We start from the raw sequence: 26,348 nt of genomic DNA, 5'->3' as shown, positions 1-26,348 counted from the left end.
GTAAGGTTTGTAACCTGGTGGAGACAAAATTGTTATAAAAAGCTAGAACAACAATTACGACAAATGGTCTGGTGGAAGGAAAACGTGTTTTTAGTTTTTAAAAATTACAAGTCAAAGGATGGGAGAAAAAACAGCATGGAGGGGTGTAGCCAAATATTTAAGAAAACTAGATAAATTCAGGATCATTTTAATTTATAGGTGGAAAGTAAAACCTTGAATACAATTATAGTCTATTGAAAACTTTTTTCCCTCTAAAATCACTCTCATTTTTAAGAGCCAAATTATTTACTGCCTTAAGTCTAGTTTCAGTTTGGCCTTGTTATTTGCATAAATACTGTAAGAGTAGCAATTGAATGCCTGGGCTGTTTTAAATCTGCTTTGTTGGAATCTCCTGATTGAGCTTTTATTAGCCAGCCCCTCAGGGCAGAAAAGCTGAGCTACCTAGTTCCCATCTGGTTTGCCTTCAGTACCTATAGACTTGGGTGAATTCCTCAACTTCTTGAGGTTCCCAGTGTGTATGGAGGTTCTTTCCTTACCATCTCCCAGGAAAGCAACCTTTGTTCCTTAACCTGGGAAGATTGCCGTGAACCACGTGATTGAACAAGGTACCAGGCTGTTTCTCCAAGGTACACTTATTGGCTTATTCAAAGTCAGTCTCCATTTCTTAAGGCTTTCTAGTGACATCCAGAGCCAGGCATGTCTCTTTCAGACATTACATTCACCCAAAGTCTTGGTAATAAAACCACAATTGGAAACTGGTCTTACTGAATTTATGCAAAGAAACGTATTGACATGACTTACTCATTAAGAATTGCCAAATTTTGGGATGATTGGATAAGGAGGAAAATACATATAATTCACCAAATTGCTTAAAAAAAGAGTCTTTATATCTGGAAAAGCAAGAGGAAAATCTTTTAACAAAGTGGAAGAGAACCAAACTCTAACTCTGTATTAGCTTACTTTGATCTTTAAATTTATTTACTTAAATTTATTACTTAGGGGAAGGCACACTGGGCCTTCACTTTGAGGGCTTTTGAAGACTGGGTATTTAGGGGAGGATCTCAATAGAATTCATTACCTTTATGCTGATATACCAAAATGAGGCTTCTCTTAACATCATTTGTCCTTGATTGTGGTTAGCAAATTTCTGCTACCTGTCTACCTGAGGAAGGAAATTTAAGCTGTTTACCCTCTGGTTGGGGAGGAAAAAAATGCAAACCATTTACTGTAAAGCAAACTTGGTTTAGGAAAGATAGGATTAGGATTAACTAGATGGCTGCAAACTATTTTAACCATCTGTCTGTTTCCCTGTTTTGCTTGTGTTCTGGCTCACTGGCCTGACTTATATAATTTCCTTTTAACATTTCTCTTTACAAATCTATCTATAACTTTCACAAACCTTTTTACAACTGTTGGGAATAGGTTTTGACTGGGCCTCAAATAAAGACACAAAAAAGGTGCAGAGCTACCCAAATCAGGAAAAGGAAGCACACCTAACAGGAAGCCCGTTCGTCTTTTCTTCCTAATGCGAATGCCACTGCCCCATACCCTGTTGGTTAAGGTATGGCTTCACAATCTAAACCTATTGGCTAATTTAGAAAACATGCCTGTGGGGCGGACCCTTGGGTTGGACAATTGGGCACATATATACTGAGCACAAAAATGGAGGATGCTAGGGTGAAATAGAGGACACTAAGGCTGGTGTTTATTCAGTTTGGTGGTTAATCCCTTTGACAGAAAAGATTATTTCCTTCTTACACAACTTTCACAAATCTTTTTACCCATTAAGAAATAACCAGCTTTAGAAAAACTCATTTTTTCCTTTCAAAATATATTTCCATACCTTATACCTTCAATTATAAAAATCATACAATTTCTTTCCAATTAATTACAATTCTTTAACTCTTAGGCCACTAGAAAGGAAGCAACTAGCATTCTTTAGATTGACTTTTAGGAACACATTTTAAACACTCAGTTTTAAGAAACACACCTTCAACAAAGCATATGACATTACATCAACAGTGCCACCTCTGCTTTACAGACTTTTCCCCAATACAAAGCTAAAAGCAGGTGAACCCAAGATTTCGCTAACAAACAGTGTTTCACTATTTCATGTTATTTCAAAATATCCAGATATTCAGTAACTTTAAAAATTCACAAACTTAAAAAGGAATAGTTGAAATAAGTTAAATTGATGTAAAATGATGTTTTTGCAGTTTCTTTTTCTTTTAATAAGGGTTACTCCCAGAAACTTGCGTTATAAAGATGACCTAGGTAAGAGTTTTGAGGGGTTTTTGGACCAGGTATTTACATTTCAAAGGTCCTATGGCTTTCATAAAGCCAGTTTTCTATAAGCGTTTTGAAACAAATGGGAGGTTTTGGGAAGTTGACCTTGATATTCGATAGCCACATCTCTGGCCCTGTAAAGACTTCATTTGTAAAATAAGGACAGTCATCTTTAATACCTTAAGGATTGGCAAATATTGACAAAGGACTAACATTCACAATTTTTGAAATGTTTCTCTCCATCTGAGTATATTTTTCTTTCACTTTAGCATTTAGAGTGACCTAGTCTATAGGTAACACATAGCTGAGGGTCAGTTTCTGAGTGCTGTGTAGGCTTGCATGTATAGAAAAGACACACTGATCTAAGGAGGCCTCATCCTCCATCCACTTCCCTTGGGAGGGGCAAAACAGGCCTAACTGCAGGGTAGTATTAAACTTAATGGTGCCATTAACTGGCCAGACCTCTCCACTGTCCACTTTATGGGGGGGCAAGCTATATTGCAAGAGAAGTTTAAGAGACTTAGGTCAAATTTAACCCAAAGGGGTGTCTCGAGACACTGGACTGGTTCCCCATCTACAGAGAGAGAGATAAATTCTCAGTGGAGAGTTAGAGGCATCTGTGCTAGTCTGTGGTCTGTCCTATGGTCTGAGAACCACAGTAGCACAGGTTCCTTTTTACCCACAGAAATACTCCGGGGGTGGAGTTTTACCCCATGCCTTCAGGTTAGACTTACCAAAAATCCCCATGATGGCCAGTCTCAGGGAGGATGGACTCACTCCACTCAGACAGGTGGACTCTACCACACAGGGGCATCCTGTTCTCCATGTGTAGAGTTTTACCCTGTGTCCGGAGGGCAGACTTACCAACGGTTGCAGTGATGGCTGGGCATGGTAATGATGGATTTATTCTGCTCAGACAGGCAAACTCCATTTTACACAAAGCCAATCCCAAGTGAGGCATCCCTACTTGTCTGCCTCTGGACTTGTCCATCCTTATCGGAGGTCCCCATTGTATCTGCCATACAAGGAGTACCTAGAAAACTCGTCCCACAACTCTCTTCTTTAGTACTTGGACTAGTGACCTATTGCCCTGCCTTTCATATTCCCAAAGCAATGGTTCTTTAAGAGGCCTAGGAGAGAAAGCAGCAGCAACCCCTCAAAGGGAAGGGAGAGTCCCTGATAAGTCATCCCTGAGACTCTCTTAGAAGTTGGTTTCAGGAACCAGAGAAGATTCCTGGTGACGTATGTATGTTAGCTGGGCCAGACAGAGATCGTGTTACCGGGAAACCCTAGTTGGGTTTGGGCTGCCCAGTGCTGTGTCCAGTTCAACAGAGACAGGGTTGAATCATATAAGGCATTTATTGAGAAGGCCAGCCAACCAAGAAGATGGGGGGCATATGAGCATCCAAAACCTGTCTTACAGTATGGTCCAGTGATGGGATTATAAAGGGGAATAATAGGGTAGGTTGAGGCTGGGCATGGCATGCAGCTATTTGTAGCCCTGGAGGTCCACAGACGTCAACTCCTGTTGACGAGGCTCACAATGGACGAATAAGACAGTATCTGACTGAGTCTTGTGGTGAGCACATGTTTCTTACTGTTCCGTGCCTCTAGATTTATGACTTTTTCTTATTGCCTTGTGAATTTGCATCCAACCATAAACTGGTCTGCTGAATTCAAAGAGAACACAGAGAGTCTGGAAAGGAAAAACTTGTAACATATCATATATTATACTATGAAATAAGCACAACTAGTTATACAGTCAAACTATAAATCATAATATTTAGGCTATTGCACCCCACCTACAGCTCCTCAGGTCCTGAGGGCAGATCTTGTTGGCCTTCTCTAGGGAGATTAGAAACTGCGGGGTGTCCCTTATTTTCCAAGCCAGAGGAGTTTATTCTCTCATTTATCCAGTGAGAGGTCCTGTTCAGACCCTTATAAAGCAACTACAATTGAAAAGCCAAAGTTAAAAAGCAGCCATCCACTTTTCTCCCATCCTTAGTTATCTTAACCCTTATCTATAGCCTAGGGTCTCTCAACTCTCATTCGTTAGCTCCACCTTCACAATTTCAAAAAGCTCAAAAGCCTGAATTTAACTCCAGACACAAAGGAAAGGGAAGGAAAGAACACCCCTCTGGCCATAGGGCAAAGATGTGATTTTACAGTGTACCTGAGTGCATGGATGTTGTCTTGTAATTGGCAGGATGCCTAGTGCAAACTTCCCAGGTTATGACCGACTCATCCTGTCATGGGAGTCTTCCAGAGGCAAGTGCCCTGGTGGCTCTTAAATGCTCAAACAGTGCAGTGATGTTCCTCAGAGACAGGAAGAAAACCCATGGTCAGAGGAAAAGATGCAGGGAGGGAAGATACCACAATGAATCTTGTCATTCAAGCCAAAGTGGCAAGGAGGACTGGCTTTATTTTTTTTTTGCAAAGAGTTGGGCATAAACCATCTCCAGATACAGGTTATCAGGTGCCAATTTAAAGAATTAGGACAGTGATGTTCCCTACAACATCATAGGGCACAGGTAAAGAGAAGAGGTTCTATTTTCTGTCATAGAAAGCAATTCCTGTCTAACTGAGTTCTTATACAGTATTGAACCCAGCGACAAATGCAACAGTGTCCTTGGAGCAAAGAGGCAAGCGAGAGTGTATGTCAGTCAGTCCAGTTGTGCAGGCAAGGCCTATTAAATCGTAACAACAGATGGGTGTTAGGATTATACACTGAGAATGTGGGTATGAGGGAGTTATGATAGCAAGCGGAATCCTTGGGGATCAGTGTGGTGTGTCAGAGTGTTGCTTGTGGAGAAGACTCCCAGAGGCCTCAAAGCCTGATGGTTATCCTTGCTCCTTTTATGTACTTCAGTTTCTCTCACCTGCTGTCTACAAGAACTGTGAGGACCCACAGTGCTGGGTGACCAAACCTTAGATGCCCCCCCGCCCCCCAGCCGGGTCAGAACTTAATTACTCTATTCTGTTGTCCCTATGAGGCTCTTGCATATCACTAGGGAGACCCTGCTATATTATGCTGTATGATGACCTCAAGTCACCTTACAGTGTCTGCTTACACAGACTGAAGGGAAGATGTGCCTCGTATCTTCAGCGCCAGTTCATTGCCAGGCACTCATAGTTATTTTAGTTTTCTCTTCACAGGCAGTCATCCCTTTTTAGCTAGAATTACGGCCTTGCCCTCTTGATCCTGTACAAGAAGGGAAAGTAAAGCAGCTCCTTCTCCAGCCTCGTGGCCAGAGGACTTACGGTTTGTGCAGTCCAAGTCATGGTACCAACTATGTTCTAGGCAGTGGGAACTGACCAGGTGTTAGTCCAGTGGGGTCACACCAGACCTGGGTTCAGCAACCTTGGAACTTGGATTCTGGCTAGGCGAGAATTCAGAGTTAAGACCTGAACTACAAGAGAAAATTTATTTGATAAAATTACAGAGGTTGGAAGAAGTAATTTCTAGAAGAAATGGGCTTAGGAAACAAGTTATAGAGGCAAAGGACTGAGGAAGCTAATGATAACGTGCCTGCAAGGGTACCGGGGATTGGAGAAAAGGGAAAGACAAAGGCTGGCTGCTCCCAAGAGGGAGAGCCCTGGGTCCTCTACCCTAATGGTTTTATGTTAGGGGAGGTCCCAGGGAAAGATCTCACTGTAATACTCAGCTTTCTAGGTGTCCTTTCAGGTTTGTGGTCTCCACTGATTGATCGGTCCAAGCGGGGGGATTGTAGGGGGAGGGGACTGGGGGGCATCATTCAATGCAGCTGGTCCTGAGGTCAGCCATGACTGGTTTTGCTGTTTTTCTGGGCCTGGAGCTGGAATACAACTGAGGCCTACATCAGGAGGCCTAAACTGAGTCACCAGCAAGATGCTAGAGGAGTAAAGACCACCCTGGGGGCGATGTCTCATCCTACAATTGTCCTTACTAGGCACCTGGGGTGTTGACCGGTGACCTTCTGTACCTGGCCCATCATCCTGGTTCTGCTCATGTCTAACTGCTTGTCACAAACCTGTTTAATTTTGTTACCCAGTTTCATCCCCATAAATTCAGTAGAAAGGGAAAAAAGCAATCAAGGACTGTGTTCTGTCAGACAGTTACAAAGCACAATAACCAGGGCACTAGAGGTAAACATGAGGGCACCAGACTTGTGTACACACTTCTTTTGGGGAGGTTCCAACAGGGTGTAGCAGAGGGGCAAAGAGAGTGAAGGTAGCACCCATACACTGATACCTCTAGAGAGGGTTAGAGAGTATTCCAGGTGCAGACCCAGAAAAGCAGATGTATGTTTAATTAGATGTTGCCCTCCAGGCCACAGCTATAAAGATGAGGCCTTTTTCACAGAAAGATTGGTATTTCAGCCGGCTCCCTCTGTGCTGGGTCCTGGGGCCAATTGGTTACTACACATTTGAGCCTTTAAGACCTGTTTCTCAGTTTCATGTAGCCTTGTGGGTCTCTTGGACGCAAGTTTCATTGGCTTTCAAATTTAGATGTTCTGGGAACTTGTCTCTCAAGTGCAGGTTTTAAAAGTTGGGGTACCCAATATGGGGTTCCATATGTAATTGTAGATTTGTTGTGATCATGGGAGAAAGTGAGTTCAAAAGCATCTTACATCACCCTCTTGAAGTGGAATCCTGACAGAGGAAAGTAAAAGGTACTCATGCAGCCATCAGGCTTGTGATCTGATGAGGACTTTCCACCAGCTCTTCAACTTTGGAAGCACTAGGATCATGTTTCAAACCTATGGTAACAGTCTCTGCTGTTAATTAGAGGATTTAATCCATTTACATTTAAAGTAATTATTGTTAAGGAAGGATTGATTTTTACCATTGTATTCTTTATTTTCTGCGTTGCTGTCTACTTTGTGTTAATTTTTGGTAGTAAATGTTTTAATTTCCTTATTTCCTTTCTTGTGTATTCTATAGCCTTTTTTGTCTTTATTATGGGAATTCTATTTAATAGCCTGATGTTATTAACACTATTTAGCATTTACACCAGCTTAAATTCAAAAGTGTACAAAAAACTGTTTTTACAGCTCTTTTGCCTACCACTTTTAATTATTAATGTCACAAAATTACCTATTTTATTCATTGCACCTCCAAAATAGGCAGTTTGGTTTTTTTAACGTATTTTCTCTTAATTTATGTAGAAACAGAAATGGAGTACAAAACACAATTATAATAATAGCTTTGATAATTTCTCAAATATATATCTTTACTGGTGGGCAGTATTTATTTCTTCATACTACTTCAAGTTCTAACATTTTGTATTTCAACCTGCAGGACTTCCTTGAGCATTTCTTACAGGACATATTTAGTGATCACAGCCTCTTTCAGCTTTTGTTTATCTGGAAATGTTTTTATTTCTCCCTCAGTTTTGAAGGATAATTTTGCCAGATACAGGATTATCAGTTGAAGACTTATTTTTCTTCCAGCAGTTTGAAGGCACTGACATTATGCCTTCATGATTTCTACTGAGAAATGAGCTGATAATGTTATTGAGGGTCCTTTGTATGTGATTAGTCACTTTCCCTCTTGCTGCTTTCAACATCTGTTTGTTTTTGTATTGGACAGTTTTTTACCACAGTGGGGGTATGAGTTCATCCTTACTAGAGTTCAGTGGGCTTCTTGAATTGGTGGATTCATGTCTTATATCAAATTTCAGAAACTTTTGGCCTTTATTTCCTTAAAGAGTCTCTCTACCCTCACTTCACATCTCTTCTTGGACTTCTCCAATACATGTCCATTGGTTGTGTCCTTCAAGTCCATTAGTATTTTAAATTGTTTTTCAATTTTTCTGTTACCTGGAGTTGATAATTTCCATCTTTTTTTTCTGATGCTAACATCTGATTTCAAATTCCTCTGGTAAATTTCTCATTTCAATTATTTTACTTTTAAGTTCCTGACCTTTGTGGGGAGGGGGGCGCTCTTTTGTATGGTTTCTTTTCTCTTTATCGATTTTCCCATTATATTTGTATATTGTTTTCTGACTTTGTCCACATCTTCCTTTAGTTCTTTGGGAATTTTAAATATAGCTACTTTTAAATCTTTGGTAATTCTACCATCTGGTCTTCCTCTGGGACAGTTTCTGTTATTTTATCCTTTTTCCTTTGAAAGTCATATTTTTTTATTTCTTTGTATGCCTTAATGACTTTTTTGTTATTGAAAATGGGTTATTTCAATTTTATAATGTTGTATTCTGAATATTAGATTCTCGTCCTTGAAAATGGTTTGTTTTATGTTTTGTTTTGTTATTTTTGTGGAGTGTCTCTGTGTTGGCGATTCACCTAAGATGTAAACTTTCTTGTCAGGTTTTCTTTGTTCTGGGCTTTGCATGCTGACTTTTCAAATTTCAGCAGATATGTAAATGTTTTTAAGTGTCCCAGTACATAAATATCTGGCTTCCCAAGGGAGAAAAGGGAATAAGTAAAGTTGTAAATAATAATTAACTGGGTCTATTTCCTTACATCCCCTGCATGCCTTTTCACATGGAGGCAGCAACATTGGTGGTCCGTTTTTATGTCTGCACCTTCATCACCAGATGTATTAATTAGCATTCAGAACACATATTTTCTGATATTCAGAGGACTGCTTGCCCTCACTCGTGTAAATCACTTCAGGAGTGTTAGTATGGCTACCTGCCAAGGGGCTATAGAGTGGAAGAATGAGTAGCTGCTCCAGCACTATTGGCTTAAAATGAACCAAAATGTACCACTACTTGCTGGCCAAGCGTTTCTCTGGAAGATGTAAGCCTTTGAAAAGACTTTCAAATTCCAAAATAATTGTATTAGTTTCTGTAAGTGCATTTGTCTTGCTGTGAAGACTTTCTGCTCTGCCTCCTTCCATGATTTCACTTCAGCCTCTTGTTTCTTTACTCTTATTTATTAACTGTATCCCCTTGGACACCCTCTGTCCAGGTCACCTCATATACGTAGTAGCTCCTAAGTCATAAGTATAGATACCCCATTTAAACTTGAACTACCAGCATACCTTTTGAAGGATTTCCACTATAGTAATTCTCTCTAGCCACATTGGCCATCTATTTTACACCTTCTATATTTGTGTTTGTTTTTTCCCCTTTGATTTTTATACATCATCATACTCACTGTCTTTCGAAACACTGGTTTTCCTTTATTTATCCATTCTATTTGCCTGGAGGAATCCCAACTGTCGGTATCCGAAAATAAAATCAGGCAAGAGAAAATGCAACTAAGTGTGCAAGACTACTATTTTATCTGTTAGTGTAAAATAGAATAATTTGCTCTAATTATAAAATTGGCTTTCTCACTCAGAAAGACTCCTCAGTGCTGCTTGGTTTCTTATGTTCTTGTACAAAAATAAAACTAGATATAATATTAATTCACAAGAATTTTTTATTTAAGGTTTATTTTTGTTTTTAATTTTAAAAAAGTATGCATTGAGATAGTTTTTCTTCATACATTTAATTGTATATTTTCCTTTCACAAATGAATAAGAGAGTAGTATTAAAGTTTCCATCACTGTAATTCTTTCACCTGTAACTCAGAGCTTCTTACTATACTTTCTAAATTTTAAGTGTATTTGTTGTTTTAGCTGGAGGAGAGCTGGAATGTTCAGAAGCAAATGAAGATTCTGCGGAAGAAGCAAGCCCAGATTGTGAAAGAGAAAGTTCAGTTGCAGAGTGAGCACAGCAAGGCTGTCTTGGCAAGAAGCAAACTAGAGTCTCTCTGCAGGGAACTTCAACGTTACAACAAGACATTAAAGGTTGGTTTATTTATTAAAGGTTGGTTTTTTAGGAGATATTTAGGCTGATTTTATAATCAGTGAGTATCTGTTTGAAGTAAATCTTCGCTTCTCTTTCTGTAGTGGGACTTACATGTAATAATAATGGCTGATGGTTGATTTAGGTACACATGTTCTAGTGGATGAGGTTCCTGAGCAGAGGGCTTTGTGGGGTCCTCAGAGATATACTTACTACCTTGCTTTTTGTTTTGCTTGGGCTAGGTCATTATAAATTGAAGATTCACTCTTTTTATCTTTTGAGTTTGGGTTCAGGGAAGAGCTCCTGAATCTATATCATTTCATTACAGGGAATCTACTTGTCTGTTAAGGAATGTTATGTCCATAGTCCTCCAGTTTAGGAAGCTCAAGTCACCATATACTCTGCTGACCATTAATGTAGTTGATTACCATGTCCTCCTGGGGTAAGGAATGAAATGCCTACCTGAAATGAAGAAATTACTAGCAATAGACTTGAGTCAGAATTAGTCTGAGAAGAAAAAGTAGGAAGTAGAGCTGTACTACAGATGCTAATGGGATAATAGTTTACTTAACTGCTCTCAGACCTTCAGCTATTCATTTGCTAAGTACTTTAGTTACACCTTGGCTAATAATAAAGGAAGAGGCAGAAGGTGTCAAAATTTATATTAATAAGGAAACAAAAAAAGCAGCAGACATGCTAGAAAAAAATTGTATAATGGGAACGTGTTGCTTTTAGAAATAGGTACGAAGATACAGTTGGAGTATGATTAATTTAAGCAAGATATCAGATTATCCTTTCACAGCAAATCCCCAAGGACCTAGAGTATAGGACAGTTCTGAAATGAATCTTCATCTGGTATAACAGTCTTATTTTTTTGCCTTGCTTATGAAGCCTTGGATTTTGATATAAAAGTAGGTTGAGGTTGTTTCCACTTTTCAAATAAGCCAGCATTTTGACTTGATTGTTAATTGTTTCAGTAAAGATCCTTTTGAGGTTTATAGCCTGGGAAAAAGATCTCTTTAGGCTGATCCAATAAGGACAAAGGTCTGCCTAAACACTGAGGAGGACATTTAATGTGGAAGAAGCTTGATTGTGGAGAAGCTCTTATTTGTACTTGAGTGCAGTGAATGTGTAGATGGTCAAATAACACTTTATACTAGGGCAGTTTTATCTGTTTCATAAGTTACTGAGAAAACCCCTTCTTCTGAGTAAGAGCTTTCTGGTCATAGATCAAGAAGGAATTGTAAGTCAGAAGCAACACTTCAGGCATCATTAAATGGACCCACATAGCAACATCTTTGAGCATTTTATTTATAGGTATAACTATTAACAGAAATTATTTTGCATAATAAGGAAGAAAATATGCAGCAGGCAAGAGAAGAAGAAGAAAGTCGTAGAAAAGCAACTTCACATTTCCAGCTTACTTTAAATGAAATTCAAGCACAGCTGGAACAGCATGACATACACAACGCCAAACTCCGTCAGGAAAACATTGAACTGGGAGAGAAACTGAAGAGGCTTATTGAACAGTACACACTGAGGGAGGAGGTAAAGATGTTTTGTTTATTTAGACTGCATCTTATTATTACCAAAAATTATTACTACCATTCATTGCTAATTTAAAACTGTTGTCACAGGACAAGGTTATATTCTTTCGTATATGCATGGTAGAAATCGGGCATTTATTAGGTAAGGATTAGCAATTAGTCCTTGTGAACTGAAGGACTAATTGGGATCCTCACTTCATGGCCTAGAAGCCTGTGCCTTTGGATATCTGAGGTAATTTCTAGCAGATGTGTTAAGTACTACTTGTTCGCTGTGTGATACGTAGATGGTGATTTTAGCATACAGATTGTATTTCCCATATTCAACCTAACAATAAATAAATATTGGGCTCCCAAATACTCTTAAGACTGCTATGATGATCTGTACAGTGTATAAGTACAATTGCATTCCACCTACTATATTATTTGGGGGGGGAAATGAGCCTTCTAATTCGTCACACATTTCTCTTGGTGGCCACACATCCAATGAAGTAAAAAGTTCATAAGAATAATCTGGCTGCAGAACCCAGTCATTGCATTTATTTTACAAGCTAGTCTGGAAGTTGAGTTGTATCTGTATTAGAAGCAAATTCGCGATAAACTGCTCATTTTAGTTTTCTTTAAGATATCAGCTATGTAGGGTGTCCATATTTTTCTAACCATTTTCTTTCATCTTTTAACAGTTTTCTACCTTCTTACTATAGCAAGTTTCAAGTTTAAAAGTAGAATACATCAGTTAGCTTTAGAAGTTATCCGCTTTTGTATCTATCAACTGTTGTTTTATCTGTTTTTAAATAAATACAAGACATCACTCAGCACTGTTTGAATGGGTATCTTGAAATGGCAAGACTCTGAAGCAGATCCACATTGACATGATAAAAATTTAGCAATAATCAGTCAAATGCCTTGTCACCATTTACATTTCTGTGACCCTCCCATCCATAAGATTGTTGGAATCAGATCCAAAAAAGTTTATAGGTTTTACTAGTTACTATGTCTCACATCTTTTTATTGTGTAAGCTTTCCTCTTTCTTTTCTTCTCCTTGCAATATATTTTTAAGGAAACTTTTTTTAGCCCTATGGAGTGAATATTCTTTTGAGTAGATTTATTTTTTTATAAAGTTCTCATTTTGTTTAACAGACTCTTTAAATGAACTGTTTTTTAACAATGATAGTCTACTTCACTATTAATGTAGCATATTTCTAAAGTATATTTTCATGTCATATCACTTGTAAGTCTTGTGTATTTTAGGGTTACCAAATTTTCTTTTTTGGTCAAGATATAATTTAATAATGTAATGAACTGTTTTCAGTTAGATCTGGTGCACTTCTCAAAATTTAAATAGGTTACCAGTTATGAACCAGCATTTTTTCCTATAATATGGGATATTTTAAGTAAAAGAGTTACTATTTCTTCATCTGAGAATAGTGTCCTAATTTCTTTCTTATCCATAAATACCACTTAGCAATTTAGCTTGGAAATTATAATGGCTTGTCTTACCAAGTGTGTATGTAATACATGCTAGTCACCAAGCACCTTAAATAGTTTAACCAGGGCAATGATTTTTACAATAACTCTGCAAGGTAGATGTGGTTATCTCCACCTTCTTAGATAAAGGAACTGAGATTTATTAAGGATGGAATTTGCCCAAGCCATTCACTGAGCCTGGGTTTGACCCTCAGCTATTTCTACCATTATATCATGCTACTACCCAAAGAAATTTGGGAAAATTTAATGAGAAAAAAATGTTCAGGAATTTATGAGTTTAATAGTTTGATCTCATGTGATCTCCATCTTTTTCTTGATAACTTAGATGTAATTTTTAATGTAGAGCAGAAATGAGAGATATGAAGCTGTTGATGATGACAACCCACCTCCAGCAACAATGGCACCAGGCAGTAATCAGTGGGGAGGATTCCTGCAGGTTCAGGATGGTTGCAAGGTGGTATACATAGATGTTTTTGCAAGCATAGGGACAGAAATATTTAATGTTATTAGCTATGATTATATTAGCAGGAAGAACACAGAAGCAAGTAATTGTAATTTGTGTTATTTCTTTTTACCAGTGTGTACCCTTTTTTATTAAGTGATGGAAGAAATTTTATTTTTCCTACAGCGTATTGATAAAGTGTTCAAGCGTAAGGAACTGCAACAACAGCTTGTGGATGCCAAGCTTCAGCAGACAACACAGCTCATAAAGGAAGCTGATGAAAAACATCAGAGAGAGAGAGAGTTTGTAAGTTTTATTTCTTAAAGCTATTGCCAAAATTATAACCAAAGCCTTTAAAAACATTTAAACCTATTCATTGTTTTACATACATCTGAATCATGCAATTGGGTTTTTCACTCTTAGATTGGGAAATGTTAGAATATATTCAGCCTTTTATTTCTGTTAAAATTTTCATATAAAAAGTATACTGGAATTTTTGGGCCAAATTAGTGGAAACACCATGTTTTATTTTTTCTTTGTCTAGAGTATTGTCTTGCTTTTTAGGTAATGATCATCAGGTTCAAATTTGTGTCAGTCATTGGGCAAATTAGGTCTTGAGTGCTAGAGGCAATTATATTTCACATCAAGTTTACCAACTGTGAACATAGTGAGAGCCCATACTTAACATACACAAATTAAACTATACTTAACTTGACCTAGAAAACAATTAAAATAATACGAACTGTTTCATCCAGTGAATCATTTACATAGCCTAGGCCCTGAGGTTAACGTGCTATGGAATACTCAGTTCGTGATTATTCTTTAAGATGTGACAACTCATACTAAGTGCAGGTCTAAAGATGCATTTTCACAGTGTGGACGTTCAGTGCCAGCCAACAGTGGTATTCTGAGCACAACTGAAAAAGCAATTGCCATTTCTGACGTGGACTATAAATTGTGTGTGTACCTTCACATTACATAACATATATTGCATATGTATGCTTTCTTAAGTTGGTTTAAGGACTTTTTAAGGCTTAATTGGACCATGTATAACATTTTGTCTCGGAAATTTAAGGACCTAATTTTGTAACTGATTACCATCCAACTTGTACTGTATAATTTTCTTTTAAACCCATGTATACAGGGTGGGGCAAAAGTAGGTTTACAGTTGTTTGTATGGAAAATAATACAATAATTAACATAATAAAAGAATAAACTGTGTTCCTTATACTCACAACTATAAACCCACTTTTGCCGCACACTGTATTGACTAGACCCCTCCTTCCCCCAACTTTTGTAAAAGTAGTTGGAAACCTGATTTCTGTGTTGATTACTTTGCTCCATAGTTTTTCTGCCTAATCTTGCCTCTCATGGAGTAAAAGAGCTTCTAAGCCATCCAGATACTGTCAAGATTCCTAGTCTTGTTTTGTGCTTCTATTTGTCCTAATTATTTTCACCTAAAAGACCACAGTTTAACCCTGAGTTTCATAAGCCTGATTAGGCCTCTTGGATACTACTTCTTTATAAGCAGGTAAAAGATTATTCCTACATATCTAAGTGTTAAACTGGTATAGATCAAAGACAGAGATAAATGACAATAGATGTAATCATCCACTGACCTATGATTCTTTCTAAAACAGTGAGAATAAAGGCTAAGGCTATCTTCATTTGACATTTTAAATGTGTAATTACTGTTAGTATTTTGCCAGAATGTTTCTGTTTTCTAGTTATTAAAAGAAGCAACAGAATCGAGGTACAAATATGAAGAAATGAAACATCAAGAAGCACAATTAAAACAGCAGGTAACTTTACATCAGAAGATGATAGAATTTATGAATCTCCTTGTTCCCAGGCAGAAACATCTAGAACAGAATACATCTCTTATTGTCTTGGAATTTTTATGTTCATTTAGGGTGACTAACTTACTGTGATTTGACTGGGACTTATGTTGATTTTAGCTCTGTAAGTCCTATGTCCCAAGAAATTACTCAGTCCACAGGAAATCAGGATAACTAGTGAGACTATTTTTATTGTGCACTTTCTACTATCCTAGATACTTTACTAGTACCTTTCTAATTTTGTTATTTGAGGAAAGTAAAACTGGCATAAAAAAACACCATTTTATCTGTAGTTCAAAACTCCATATGCTTTTACACAGGTCCTCTTCCATGTAATTGAGTGTGAGAACTTTTAAAAAAAATTGGAGTTTTAGTCTTCTTCTGTTATAGTCTCTTATTTGTGGAGTAAAGTAAGCAGATGCTGCAAACTCATTTAAAGGATAGAGGAAAGATCGTGTTTTTCATATCTGAAACATTACTAATACCTATGTAGTTTATACAGACAGAAGCAGATGGTATTTATATGTATAATTTATAAAATTAACTAGATTATATTCTGTTCAAAAAAGTACTACTTGTTTAAAATGTATTATAAAATGTTTAAGAATTCCCTTAATTTGTTCTAAAGTACACTAATACATTAAGAGTGGTATGCATCTATCTTCATAGCAACCCTTTTGAGTGCTATGTATCTTTGGGAACGTTTTATAATGTAGTGATATTCTGTAAAGCTAACCTAACTTCTATGGCAGTAGAAGAGGAATCAAATAGAAGTTTCTGTTGTAAGTTATGATCCTGTTAGCATGCTTCTAGTAAATTGAAACCCCTTATTATTCCTATATATTCATTCACTGATTTTTTGGATTTTATATTAAAAAAAAATTTTTTTTTTAGAGAAAAAGGGAGAGGGAGAGAGGTCAGTTTATTGCTCCGCTTATTTATGCATTCATTGATTTATTCTTGTATTTGCCCTGACCAGGGATGAAACCTACAACCTTGGCATATTGGGACGATACTTTAACCAGCTGAACTATCCAACCAGGGCCTTAGTGCTATACATTCAATTGGCCACATAAATAAAGAAGAGAATCAATGTAGGGAAGGTATAAAAAGTCCTTGTAAGGAAGGTGTTTCTTAAGGAGGGTGGGAGCTGTGAGTCATTCATAATTGTTTCAGTAATAAGTCACTTGTTTCAGTAATAAGTCACCTGAGAGCCTTTTCACCAAGCTCACTAGGCCAGCTCTTATGTTGTACTGTTGTTGTCAGTCTGTGTGACCTGTTACTCATCTTACCTAATCATTTGTTTGTTTCCTTTGCTGTCCACTCATCCTTTTCCTGCTCCCAAAGTGTGGCTGCCCTTCCAAAGACTTGGTCTCATTCTCTGCTCTTACCGTGTCATTTTCCAGCGCTTGTTCATGATCTCAGAGCCTTGGTGTGTCTTGGCCCACTGTTTTGTAATCCAGCCACATAAGTGCAGGTGTCATGGTAGTTTCCACTGACTGACTATTCAGAGTGGACTAGCATTGACTTGTCAGACGGATATGCCATCTTCAGTAAAAATGGATCATGCTAAAAGTGCTGTAACTTCTCAGCTCCCTCAAGAGCCAGAACTCCCTCATTCTGCCCAGGCACCACTGTTTTTCCTACCCCCAGGCCAGCAGCCTCAGAGGCACTGTCACTTTTCTTTGGCAAAACACTTCACAGCAGTCACCCTTAGCCTTGGGTTCACTTTCTGCATTTCAGTTACCGTCCAAACATATTACGTGGAAATTCCAGAAATAAACAAGTTATAAATTTTAAATTGCATACCATTCTGAGTTGCATGAAATCTTTTGCCAGATGCTCTGTTCTGCCTGGGATGTGAGTCATCCCATTTCCCAGAATCTCCACACTGTATATGGTACTGATTTATCTGATTGGTACCCATTTATCAGAGAGAAAGAGATAGACTACATTCCCATAACTTTTATTACAGTATATTATTATAAAAAATATATTTTATTGTGGTTGATCACTTGCTGTGCCTAATTTATATATTAAACTTTATGATTAGTACATAGGTATAGGCAGAAACATAGTATATATAGGGTTTGGTACTGTGCATGGTTTTGGGTATCCACTTGGGATCTGTGGAATACACTGTTTCCTCATCCTGAAAATAATATATGAGATAATCTCTAAAACATTCCATCCTGGTCTCAATAAAATAATTTAACCCTCAAGTCATAGTTAAGGGCTCACTCACATACTTTCTTTTTGCCTTAATACTGTGACCCTTTCCCCCCAAAAAGGTGACTCTGCATTCTACATTCAGTTAACATTTTTTTTCTAGCTAGAATAAAAATTCCTTGAGGGTTGGGGGTTAAAAGATGTTTCTACCTTTTTTAGCTTTTCTTTTTCTCAGCTATTCTCCCACTAAATTCTTTCTTCAACCAAACCATTTTTATTTCTGTTTCATTTTCCTTCCATGTTTAAGAAATAGATAGCCTTGATATCAAACTAAGGATTATGTAGAGGTAGTACACATAAAAGAATGACCTTTTTCCATGAACAGCATTTGAAATGTAAGGAGAGGAGTGGTGCATAAAACATGATGATTGTATGACATTTTTAGCTATTCCACTGTACATTTTTATTATAATTGATGGAATACTTATACATTTTAAGCATTTACACAGATGCTTAAACAAAATTTCATAAATCTTAGCAGTTCGAAGATTTGGTGTTTATTCTTATTTTTATCACATACAACAGTCATATAACCTATGTTTATCCATATTATGTTCTTTTTTAAAAAATATGTTTTTTAATTGATTTCAGAATGAGGAAGGGAGAAGGAGAGAGAGAGAGAAACATCAATTGGCTGCGTCTTCCATGGCCCCTACTGGGGATCAAGCCTGCTTCCTAGCATGTGCCTTAACTGGAAATTGAACCTCAGCCTCCTGGTTCATAGTTTGACACACAGTCATGGAACCACGCCGGCGAGGCATAGTCATATTACGTTCTTTTGAAAGTTTTAGGATTTTAAATTACATATCTGGAACTCAGAATATTTCATACTTTTTCTGTAGCTTTCTCTTTATATGGATAAGTTTGAAGAATTCCAGACTACCATGACAAAAAGCAATGAACTTTTTACAACCTTCCGGCAGGAAATGGAAAAGGTATTTACATATTTATAGTAGAATATTACTAGAAAATTTACATGTGATTACTGTTTGGATGAGCTTATATTGTGATAGCATCTTAAGTTTACCTTTTTTGATCCTCCACTGGTATATTCATGCATTGTGTCCAGAAATTACTCCAGGTTGCTAATACTCTCAAAATTCTGTCATTATTAAAGAGAATTATCCTAATCACAGCTTATTCTTAAAAGTAGATTTTTTTTTAGTCCTTTCCTGAGGATATTTTGTTTTGTTTTGTTTTGTTTCATTGCTATTAGAGGAAGGGGAAGAGAGAAACATTGATGTGAGAGAGAAACATTAGTTGGTTGCCTCCTGTACACACCCTGACTGAGAATCATACCCGTTACCTGTTAGTGTAGAGATCAAAGCTCCAACCCAGTGAGCCACCCAGTCAGAGCTACAAGTAGATTGTTTTAAATCACTTTAGATCTCTCCTCAGTTCTTTCACAAAGTGTTGTGTAAATTATCTTGTAAAGATCCAGACCAAGGATATAATACCTTTTGTTTTAAATAGATTATTTCAAAGGATCAGCTAAAATATTTTTAGTCTTTTGTATTTAAAGACTGAATAAAGTTTTAAAAATTTTTATATAAAACTGTTCTGGGTCATCCCACTTCAGAATATGGGCTAAAAAGGCAATTTTAAAGAATATGGTTATCTGCCACTGTCCTGGGACTGAGATTTGTTTGCACTGTGTGACTTCCTTGGGGCAAATTATTTACTTTGTCATTTCCCTTTTAAAATTGAGATTTTAAGAAATGGTGGTCATTAGAGGTTAAGTAACAGTAGGGTCTGGCATATTATAAACAGTCAATAGATAATAGTCCTTGTTATCAGATCTTGTATAGCAGTTTAAAGCTTCTGTTTGGTAGTCAGATTTCGCACATTAATAACTATCTTTGCATTTTTTTTAATCCTCACCTGAGGGTATTTTTTCCATTGCTTTTCAGAGTGAGTGGAAAAAAGAGAGAGAGAGAAACATCGATGTAAGAGAGACACATCTATTGGTTGCCTCTGACACTCACCCCAACCTGGGCCAGGGTTCCAGTCTGCTGGGAATCAAGCCTGCAGCCAAGGTACCTGCCCTAGGCTGGAGTCGAACCTAGGACCCTTAAGTCTTTGGGCCAGTGTCCTAACCTGGTGTGGCTCAGTGGTTTCTGTTCCTTCATTGTTAAAAATGAGAATGACAAAAGTATCTGCCATATTTTAAACAGACATTTTCCATGTTATGTGCTCTAGTTATCACCTTCAGTAATTTCAGACCCAGTAATGTGGTGAATTCAGTGAGCCTGAGCAGATGAGATCTGCCTGCTAATTTTTTCAGCTGAGGTTCCAGTTGAGGGGGAACTGTTATGTACAGTGAAAATGTTAACTTGATTATACATGTATGCTGCTGACATGGAAAGTTTTAAGAGAGGGGCTCCTTAACTCACTGTCTTGGAGAACCCTCTGGACTGCAGTACATTCCCTTTTTGCTGGTGGCTGTAGAAATCCCTATAGGTCAGTAGTCAACTGAGATCTACATGCTTTTCCCTTGTCCTTTGTCACACTCTTTCTTGTGGTACAGTTTTATGGGTAATAACACATGGCATACGGCATTGATTCTGTCTTATCCTTGTTAACACTGCCTGGCACAGTATCTCTACTTGGAACAGCGTTGATATGAAGACCAACAATAAAAAAATATTGGAAACATGGGTGTTTGACAGGTGTGCCTGAATCTTATTTTGAATTTCTGAAAATTGGGATTTTATGGCATTGATTTAAGAACACTCGCCTTACTTTTGGATCCATTTTATCTTTGACAAAGTCTAAAATAAAATACTCTTGTGAATTATGAGGATGACAAAAGCTAAGGATTTAGTAATTTTAATATTTTCCTGGTCACCTAAATTCTACTCCCTCTAGTTCCGATACTTAATGTTGTTTTAGATTCTCAATCTTTCAGGGCTGAGAAGCTCTGTCCTTCTAAGAATTTGATGAATTAGTTTAATATACTATATTCAGAAAACTTAACAACGTGGACATTTTTCTTCATACAAGTTAGGGAGCAGGAGGTTTGGATCTTCCTATCTTCATTTGGAATGAAATGCATTCCAGCCTTAACTGACTTGAGTGTGGTGTCTGAAGTTAGCATTTGCTGCTTCCTCTGAAACAGAGAACATAAAATTTATGTTGGGATTTACGTTTTTTTTTATAATGAAATACATAGTATTAGCTGGTTGAGGCAAGTGCAATGATAAGGGGGGATAATATAAAATGCTTCTGTTTTATGTCATGGAATTCAACTTAGAATTGAAATTAGCATTGTGTTGATTCATAGATGACAACGAAAATTAAGAAACTGGAAAAAGAAATGATAATTTGGCGTACCAAATGGGAAAATAATAATAAAGTACTTCTGCAAATGGCTGAAGAGGTGAGAAGGTTTTACATGACTGAATAGTGAATTCTCATTTATTTCAATATTAAGTTAGGCTGGAACTTCTTGGTGTTTGCTAAAGTAATTTCAGGTTTGATTACTAAAGTTTGGTTAGTTTCCTGAAGCAAGTTAGATGGCTGTGAGTGAGCTATGTAAACTTCCCCCAATTATTTAGGTCAGGTTTGTGTTGCAGACAGCTCTAAAGTATCTAGATTGTGCTTTCTTCTATAGTATGAGTTTATGCAGGTTAAGGACTGTTAAACTTGCTAGGCTGCTCCCCTCAAAGTTTTTGATTCATTAAATCTGGGGTGAGGCCCAAGAATTTGCAATTCTAAAAATTATCTAGATAATGTTGATGATGTTAATTCAAAGGCCACAACTTGAGAGTCTGTGATCTTCAGTAAAGAGAACTTGATTCAGATTTCCTATGCAGAGAGCACAAAATTACAACTAATTGCTTTTCTGTCCTAACTTACTCTTTCCAAAAGGCAACAAACTACTTTTTGTCAGACTTGTAAATCAAACTGAAATGTATTCCATGTGCAGTTACTAAATATCTCACTTTCATAAACTTGATAGGACTAATTTATAACATTTCATACTAGAAAGCATTAGGGCGCTAAAATGGTAGAAGAGAAGAAAGAAGTCTATGTAGACATAAAACATTATTCCTATTTCTAGCATTTTAAATTAAGATGCTGAATTCCCTTAATACTTACTAGTTTCTTAAAGTTACGAAGTGGATTACTCAAAGGAAACATGACAAAGAATTTAATTTTTGCATTGCCCCACATATAAATATTTTAAATACCAGTATACTATGACATCCAAGAGATGATAAGTAGTTTCCAGTGTGGCTCAGATTAATCTAATCTGTATTTACATAAACAAAGATTACATAAATTCTTTTTTTTTCTTCCCAGAAAACTATTCGTGATAAAGAGTACAAGGCCTCTCAAATGAAACTGGAACGGTTAGAGAAGCTCTTTAGAGCTCTTCAAATGGAAAGAAATGAGCTCAATGACAAGGTGGAAGTCCTGAAAGAGCAAGTCTCTGTAAAAGAAGCAGATGTAGTTTTAGCAACAGCTGTGATACAGCCCTGTACTACTATTGATTCTCAGAAAGAGTTGAACACTTCCTCTAAAAGAGCTCCAGGAATCTACTTGCAGGATGAGACCAAGGCAGCAAATAAATCAAAACGCAGTTCAAAACACCCTTACCACATGATCTCTTCTGGGCATTGATTCAGTTAATGAGATGATGACTGTATTGAGAGATATATTTTCTATATAACTTTTCTGTAGCAGCTAGTATTGATTTTCAAATGAAAGTTTTCTTACTTTTTCTACCACTTCTGTATTTTCTTAGAACTATTGAACTACATGATACATGAGGCTACTTAGCAGTTTTCCATTGTTTTAATGTATACATTTTCAGAGCTGTATTGCATACCTTCCTTATTTTCTCTTTCATTGGAATATATATTCATTGCCTTGGCCTTTTAATGTATCTGTTCATGTGTTCATTGCCTTATCTTTGCCCTTTTCATATAATTATCATGATTAAATTTAGACTGGTTCTGACGTTGCTTTCTTGTGTAAAAACTAAAATTAATTTAAACTCTCTAGTCCACTAACTAAAAAGAGAAAATATAAAGGTGATTAGTTTTGTGTGGTAGCTCATTTAAATGCCAATTGAAAAATAAAACCAGTATGGAATGTGAAACAAGCAGAGCATATTTGATTCATATCAGCTTTTTGATAATTTTCATCACTTGACAAATTGAGATGACTGCAACTCTTGACTCCCTCAAAGTTGTGGCAGCTTATCTATATATATGAGCATACCATTTGAAAAGAAAGTAGGATATATAGGCACGTCATTGAGACAAGCAGGCCTAGTGTTTATTTGACTAAAAACAGCTGTACTGGTTTAGTTTCTGGTTAGAACAGACATCTGGAAGGAAAAAAAAAAATCAGTACTAGGTCCCTATATAAAATGGGGAAATTTCTAAACATTGTAATTTCCTTATTTTATTTCAATGCTGAAAAGCTGAACATTTTATTTAAATGTTCCTTTCACACTTATGTAGTAAAATGGGTTAAAAATGCAAAATTATACAATAGGAAAAAGAACCCAGGGTGTGAAATACTTAAAAATTTTTTTTACCATTGACCATGATAACAGGCCAGAGAGTGAAGGAAAAGAAATGTATGTGAAATTTTACTATGCCAAAATTAGAATCAAACAAGCCTCCCTCAAGTTTATTAATACTTCCTTCAGCTACTAAATGAAATATTGGACCCAACTCATTGAGGGGAAATGAAGATACATGTCAGAAACAGAATTTAACTTAAAACTGATAACTATTGAGCATATTTCACCAATACCCAGCCACTTGTAAGCTCTTAACATTTTAAGAAGTTGTGTGGCCTGTCACACTTATTTATGTTACTTGTTTTGTGTAGAGTATAAATCTTGGGCTGAGAACTTGGTGGTTGACAGCACTTGGTATATTGTTTTAAATACTACTTGTATTAGTTAATACTGTGTAGTAATATAAGATATTAAGAGCATCTAGATTGTTTGGGAGACTTTTGGTTTCCTTTCAGAATTTTTCCTTGTTACCAAGTGGAATAAAAGAGGAATGGGCTAATGAGAAGGGTTCTTTTCTGAATGACTGTAATATTCCCAGTTACTACTATATTCTAGAACCCAAGTTGGGTAGGGCTGCTCTTATACTTGAGCAAATCTTAAATATATGGTTTCTGACCCTTTATTTTTCAGCCCTTGTTTGAAAATACTATAGCTTTCCCACAAAAAGTTTAAATGCTTCAGTCAGTTAAATTGTGTTGGTGAGCCTTTTTGTGGAAACGTCTGGTGTTCTAAAACCTATAGTGTAATGGATTTTAACATAGAGAAAAGAACATGGGTGCAAAATACCGGACCATTTCATCTTAAGATTTATAGAAATGCATTTTATGGTTATGAGACTTATTTTTTATTTGTGTATCACTTTCATTGCACCTATTATCACAGTTCATTTCTCATGTGTTTCAGAAAGATCTACCTCTTTTCAGACTGTAAGTGAAAGTAACAAAAAAAGGGGTGCAGTACTAAGTGCACTGCTTTATTTTTATAGCTCACATCTTTCATGGAGATAACAGAATCGATGAGGCAGTCTTACTTTGTTTTTCAAAGACATTTTGTAGAGATTTTTCACTAATATGAATCTTATTTTCTCTGCTTTGTTAAGGTTTAGTAAATACGTAATGATTAACTTAACAGCCTCTGTGTATTCTTTACATTTAATGACTTTAGTTATAAAACAAATTCAAAGATAATTTTTATAAACAGCTGATTTCTCAGGTCTTAAAACATAGTTAATTATTGCACAGTTTAAATAAGCAGGGAGTAGAGGAGACTACTCTCTGATTGGTTGGCAAAAGTCATTCAGCCAGAGCTCTCTTAACATTTTTTTTTTCCTTTAAAGTAGGTGATTCTAGAATATTTCTGTAATGTAACTTTTGGCAAAGCTTTAAAAAGCTGCAGGGATTGAATTTCTCTAGTCCTAGCTGATCTTGGCAAGGACACATATGTAGAATTTCAGTGATTTTTATTTAAGCAAAAATTAAGTCCATCTAATCCTATGTAAGCAAGTAAGCAAGTTTCATTTTTGATTTCATCAAAATTAGAATTATACCATAATCTTTTTATTTGCAATACTTGAAATAAGTCATTTTGAAGTATTACACAACCTGGTGCTTAGAAACATTTCCACGTAGAAACAATAAATTGTATAAGTTTATTTAAAAAATATTTTTGTTGGATTTATTAGGGTGATAATTGGTTAATAAAGTCATACAGGTTTCAAATGTACAACTCAATAATACGTCTGCATACTGCATTGTGCGCTCACTACCCCACCATCACCACTTACTTCCCCCACTTTATTCTTTTCCAGCCCCCCCACCCTCCGTTCCCTATTATAGTCACCATACTGTAGTCTGTGTCTGTTTTTTTTTTTTCACCCAGCCCCTCAACTCCTCCTCCAATACCAGTGTTTTCTGTATCTATGATTTTTTCTTCATAATTTTATTTTGTTCATTAGATTCCACGTATAAGTGAGATACGGTACTCACCTTTCTTTGACTGGCTTCTCTTTTTAATTCTCAAACGAGGATATTTTTTTCCATTGCTCTTCAGGGAGAGAGAGAGAGAGAGAAACAGGTGAGACACATCAATTGGTTGCATCCAGAGGCGCCCCAACCAGGCGGGGGATTAAGCCTGCAACTGAGGTACATGCCCTCAGCTGGAATTGAACCCAGAACCCCCTGAGTCCACTGCTCTATCCACTGAGCCAAACCCACTAGGGCTTGATTGGCTTACTTCAGTTAGCATAATAACCTCCAGGTCCATTTGTGCTGTTGTGAAAGGTAAGCACATTTTTATGTTCTAGTTGAACAGCCTGGGAGAAAGCCAGTATCTGCCCTGTTACAGCACAAATGAAGAGAAACAATGGAAAATGGCACTGAAAAATGACAAGAGTCAGCTATCGATGAAACAACCAAAATTAAAAACTTTCTACCTCAAAGAACATTACAAACAAAGGCAATCTATAAAATGGGAGATACTGTTTCTAAAACCTATATGATAAGCATATACTATCCAGAATACACAACTCTTACAACTCAATAAAAAGACACAAATTTGGAAAATAACTTGAAGATATGTAATAAACATGAAATCTAGCTCAACATCATTAGTCTTTAGGGAAATGCAAACCAAATATGAGATATGACTTTATACTTACTGTCCATAAGAAGTAGCACTAACCAGGAAAAATAAGGTGAGGATGAACAGAAACTGAGACTCCTGTAAATTGTTTAGAGAAATGTAAAATGGCTTAGCTGATGTGGAAAAGAGTTTGGTTCCTCAAAAAAATGAATTTTATGAAACGGCAACCTAACTCTACATTGAAGATAATTGAAAAAGGTACACATGTTCATAACACTTCACAACAACCAAAAGGAAACTAATTGCAATAGAAGAATGGATAAGTACATTCTGATACATCCATACCGTGGTGTAATATCCTGTCATAAGACTAAAGAATATCTGCTGTAACAATGAATCTCAAAAACACTGCTTTGCTGAAGAAGCAGAAAAAGGCCATTTATATCAAGCTGTATAAAGCATGTCTTTATTTTTGTAATTGTGATGCTTTGACATCTAATGTTGCTGTCCCTCCAAGTGCTAATTTTTAATTATTTTTTACTTACAGTTGACGTTCAATATTATATTAGTTTCACACATACAGATAGTGGTTAGGCATTTATATATATAAAATAATCCTGAAATTTCAAGTATCCACCTGGCACCATACATAGTTACAATACT

The 26,348-nt window shown here is 36.7% G+C and overlaps 1 protein-coding gene across 6 annotated transcripts in view; it reads left to right on the top strand.

Moving 5' to 3' along the window:
* The window catches only part of LOC308551989 (gamma-taxilin-like), a 67,324-nt gene extending 42,491 nt beyond the window's left edge, over nt 1-24,833 (top strand). For 4 of the 6 annotated variants that reach the window (XM_081126929.1, XM_081126932.1, XM_081126931.1 and 1 more), the window contains 7 exons: nt 9,856-10,026; nt 11,378-11,572; nt 13,686-13,805; nt 15,227-15,301; nt 18,409-18,501; nt 20,850-20,945; nt 21,872-24,833. In XM_081126929.1, the coding sequence (XP_080983055.1) occupies nt 9,856-10,026; nt 11,378-11,572; nt 13,686-13,805; nt 15,227-15,301; nt 18,409-18,501; nt 20,850-20,945; nt 21,872-22,192 (1,071 nt within the window). In that variant the 3' untranslated portion in view covers nt 22,193-24,833. The remainder of the gene's footprint in view (nt 1-9,855; nt 10,027-11,377; nt 11,573-13,685; nt 13,806-15,226; nt 15,302-18,408; nt 18,502-20,849; nt 20,946-21,871) is intronic. The other 2 variants (XM_081126933.1, XM_081126934.1) reach the window with 1 other exon arrangement.
* The last annotated feature ends 1,515 nt before the right edge of the window (nt 24,834-26,348 follow it).

Source organism: Miniopterus schreibersii (genome assembly GCF_964146895.1).
Source record: "Miniopterus schreibersii genome assembly, chromosome: Y".
NCBI classification, from domain to species: domain Eukaryota; kingdom Metazoa; phylum Chordata; class Mammalia; order Chiroptera; family Miniopteridae; genus Miniopterus; species Miniopterus schreibersii.
This window is presented reverse-complemented; position numbering and strand designations above follow the sequence as displayed.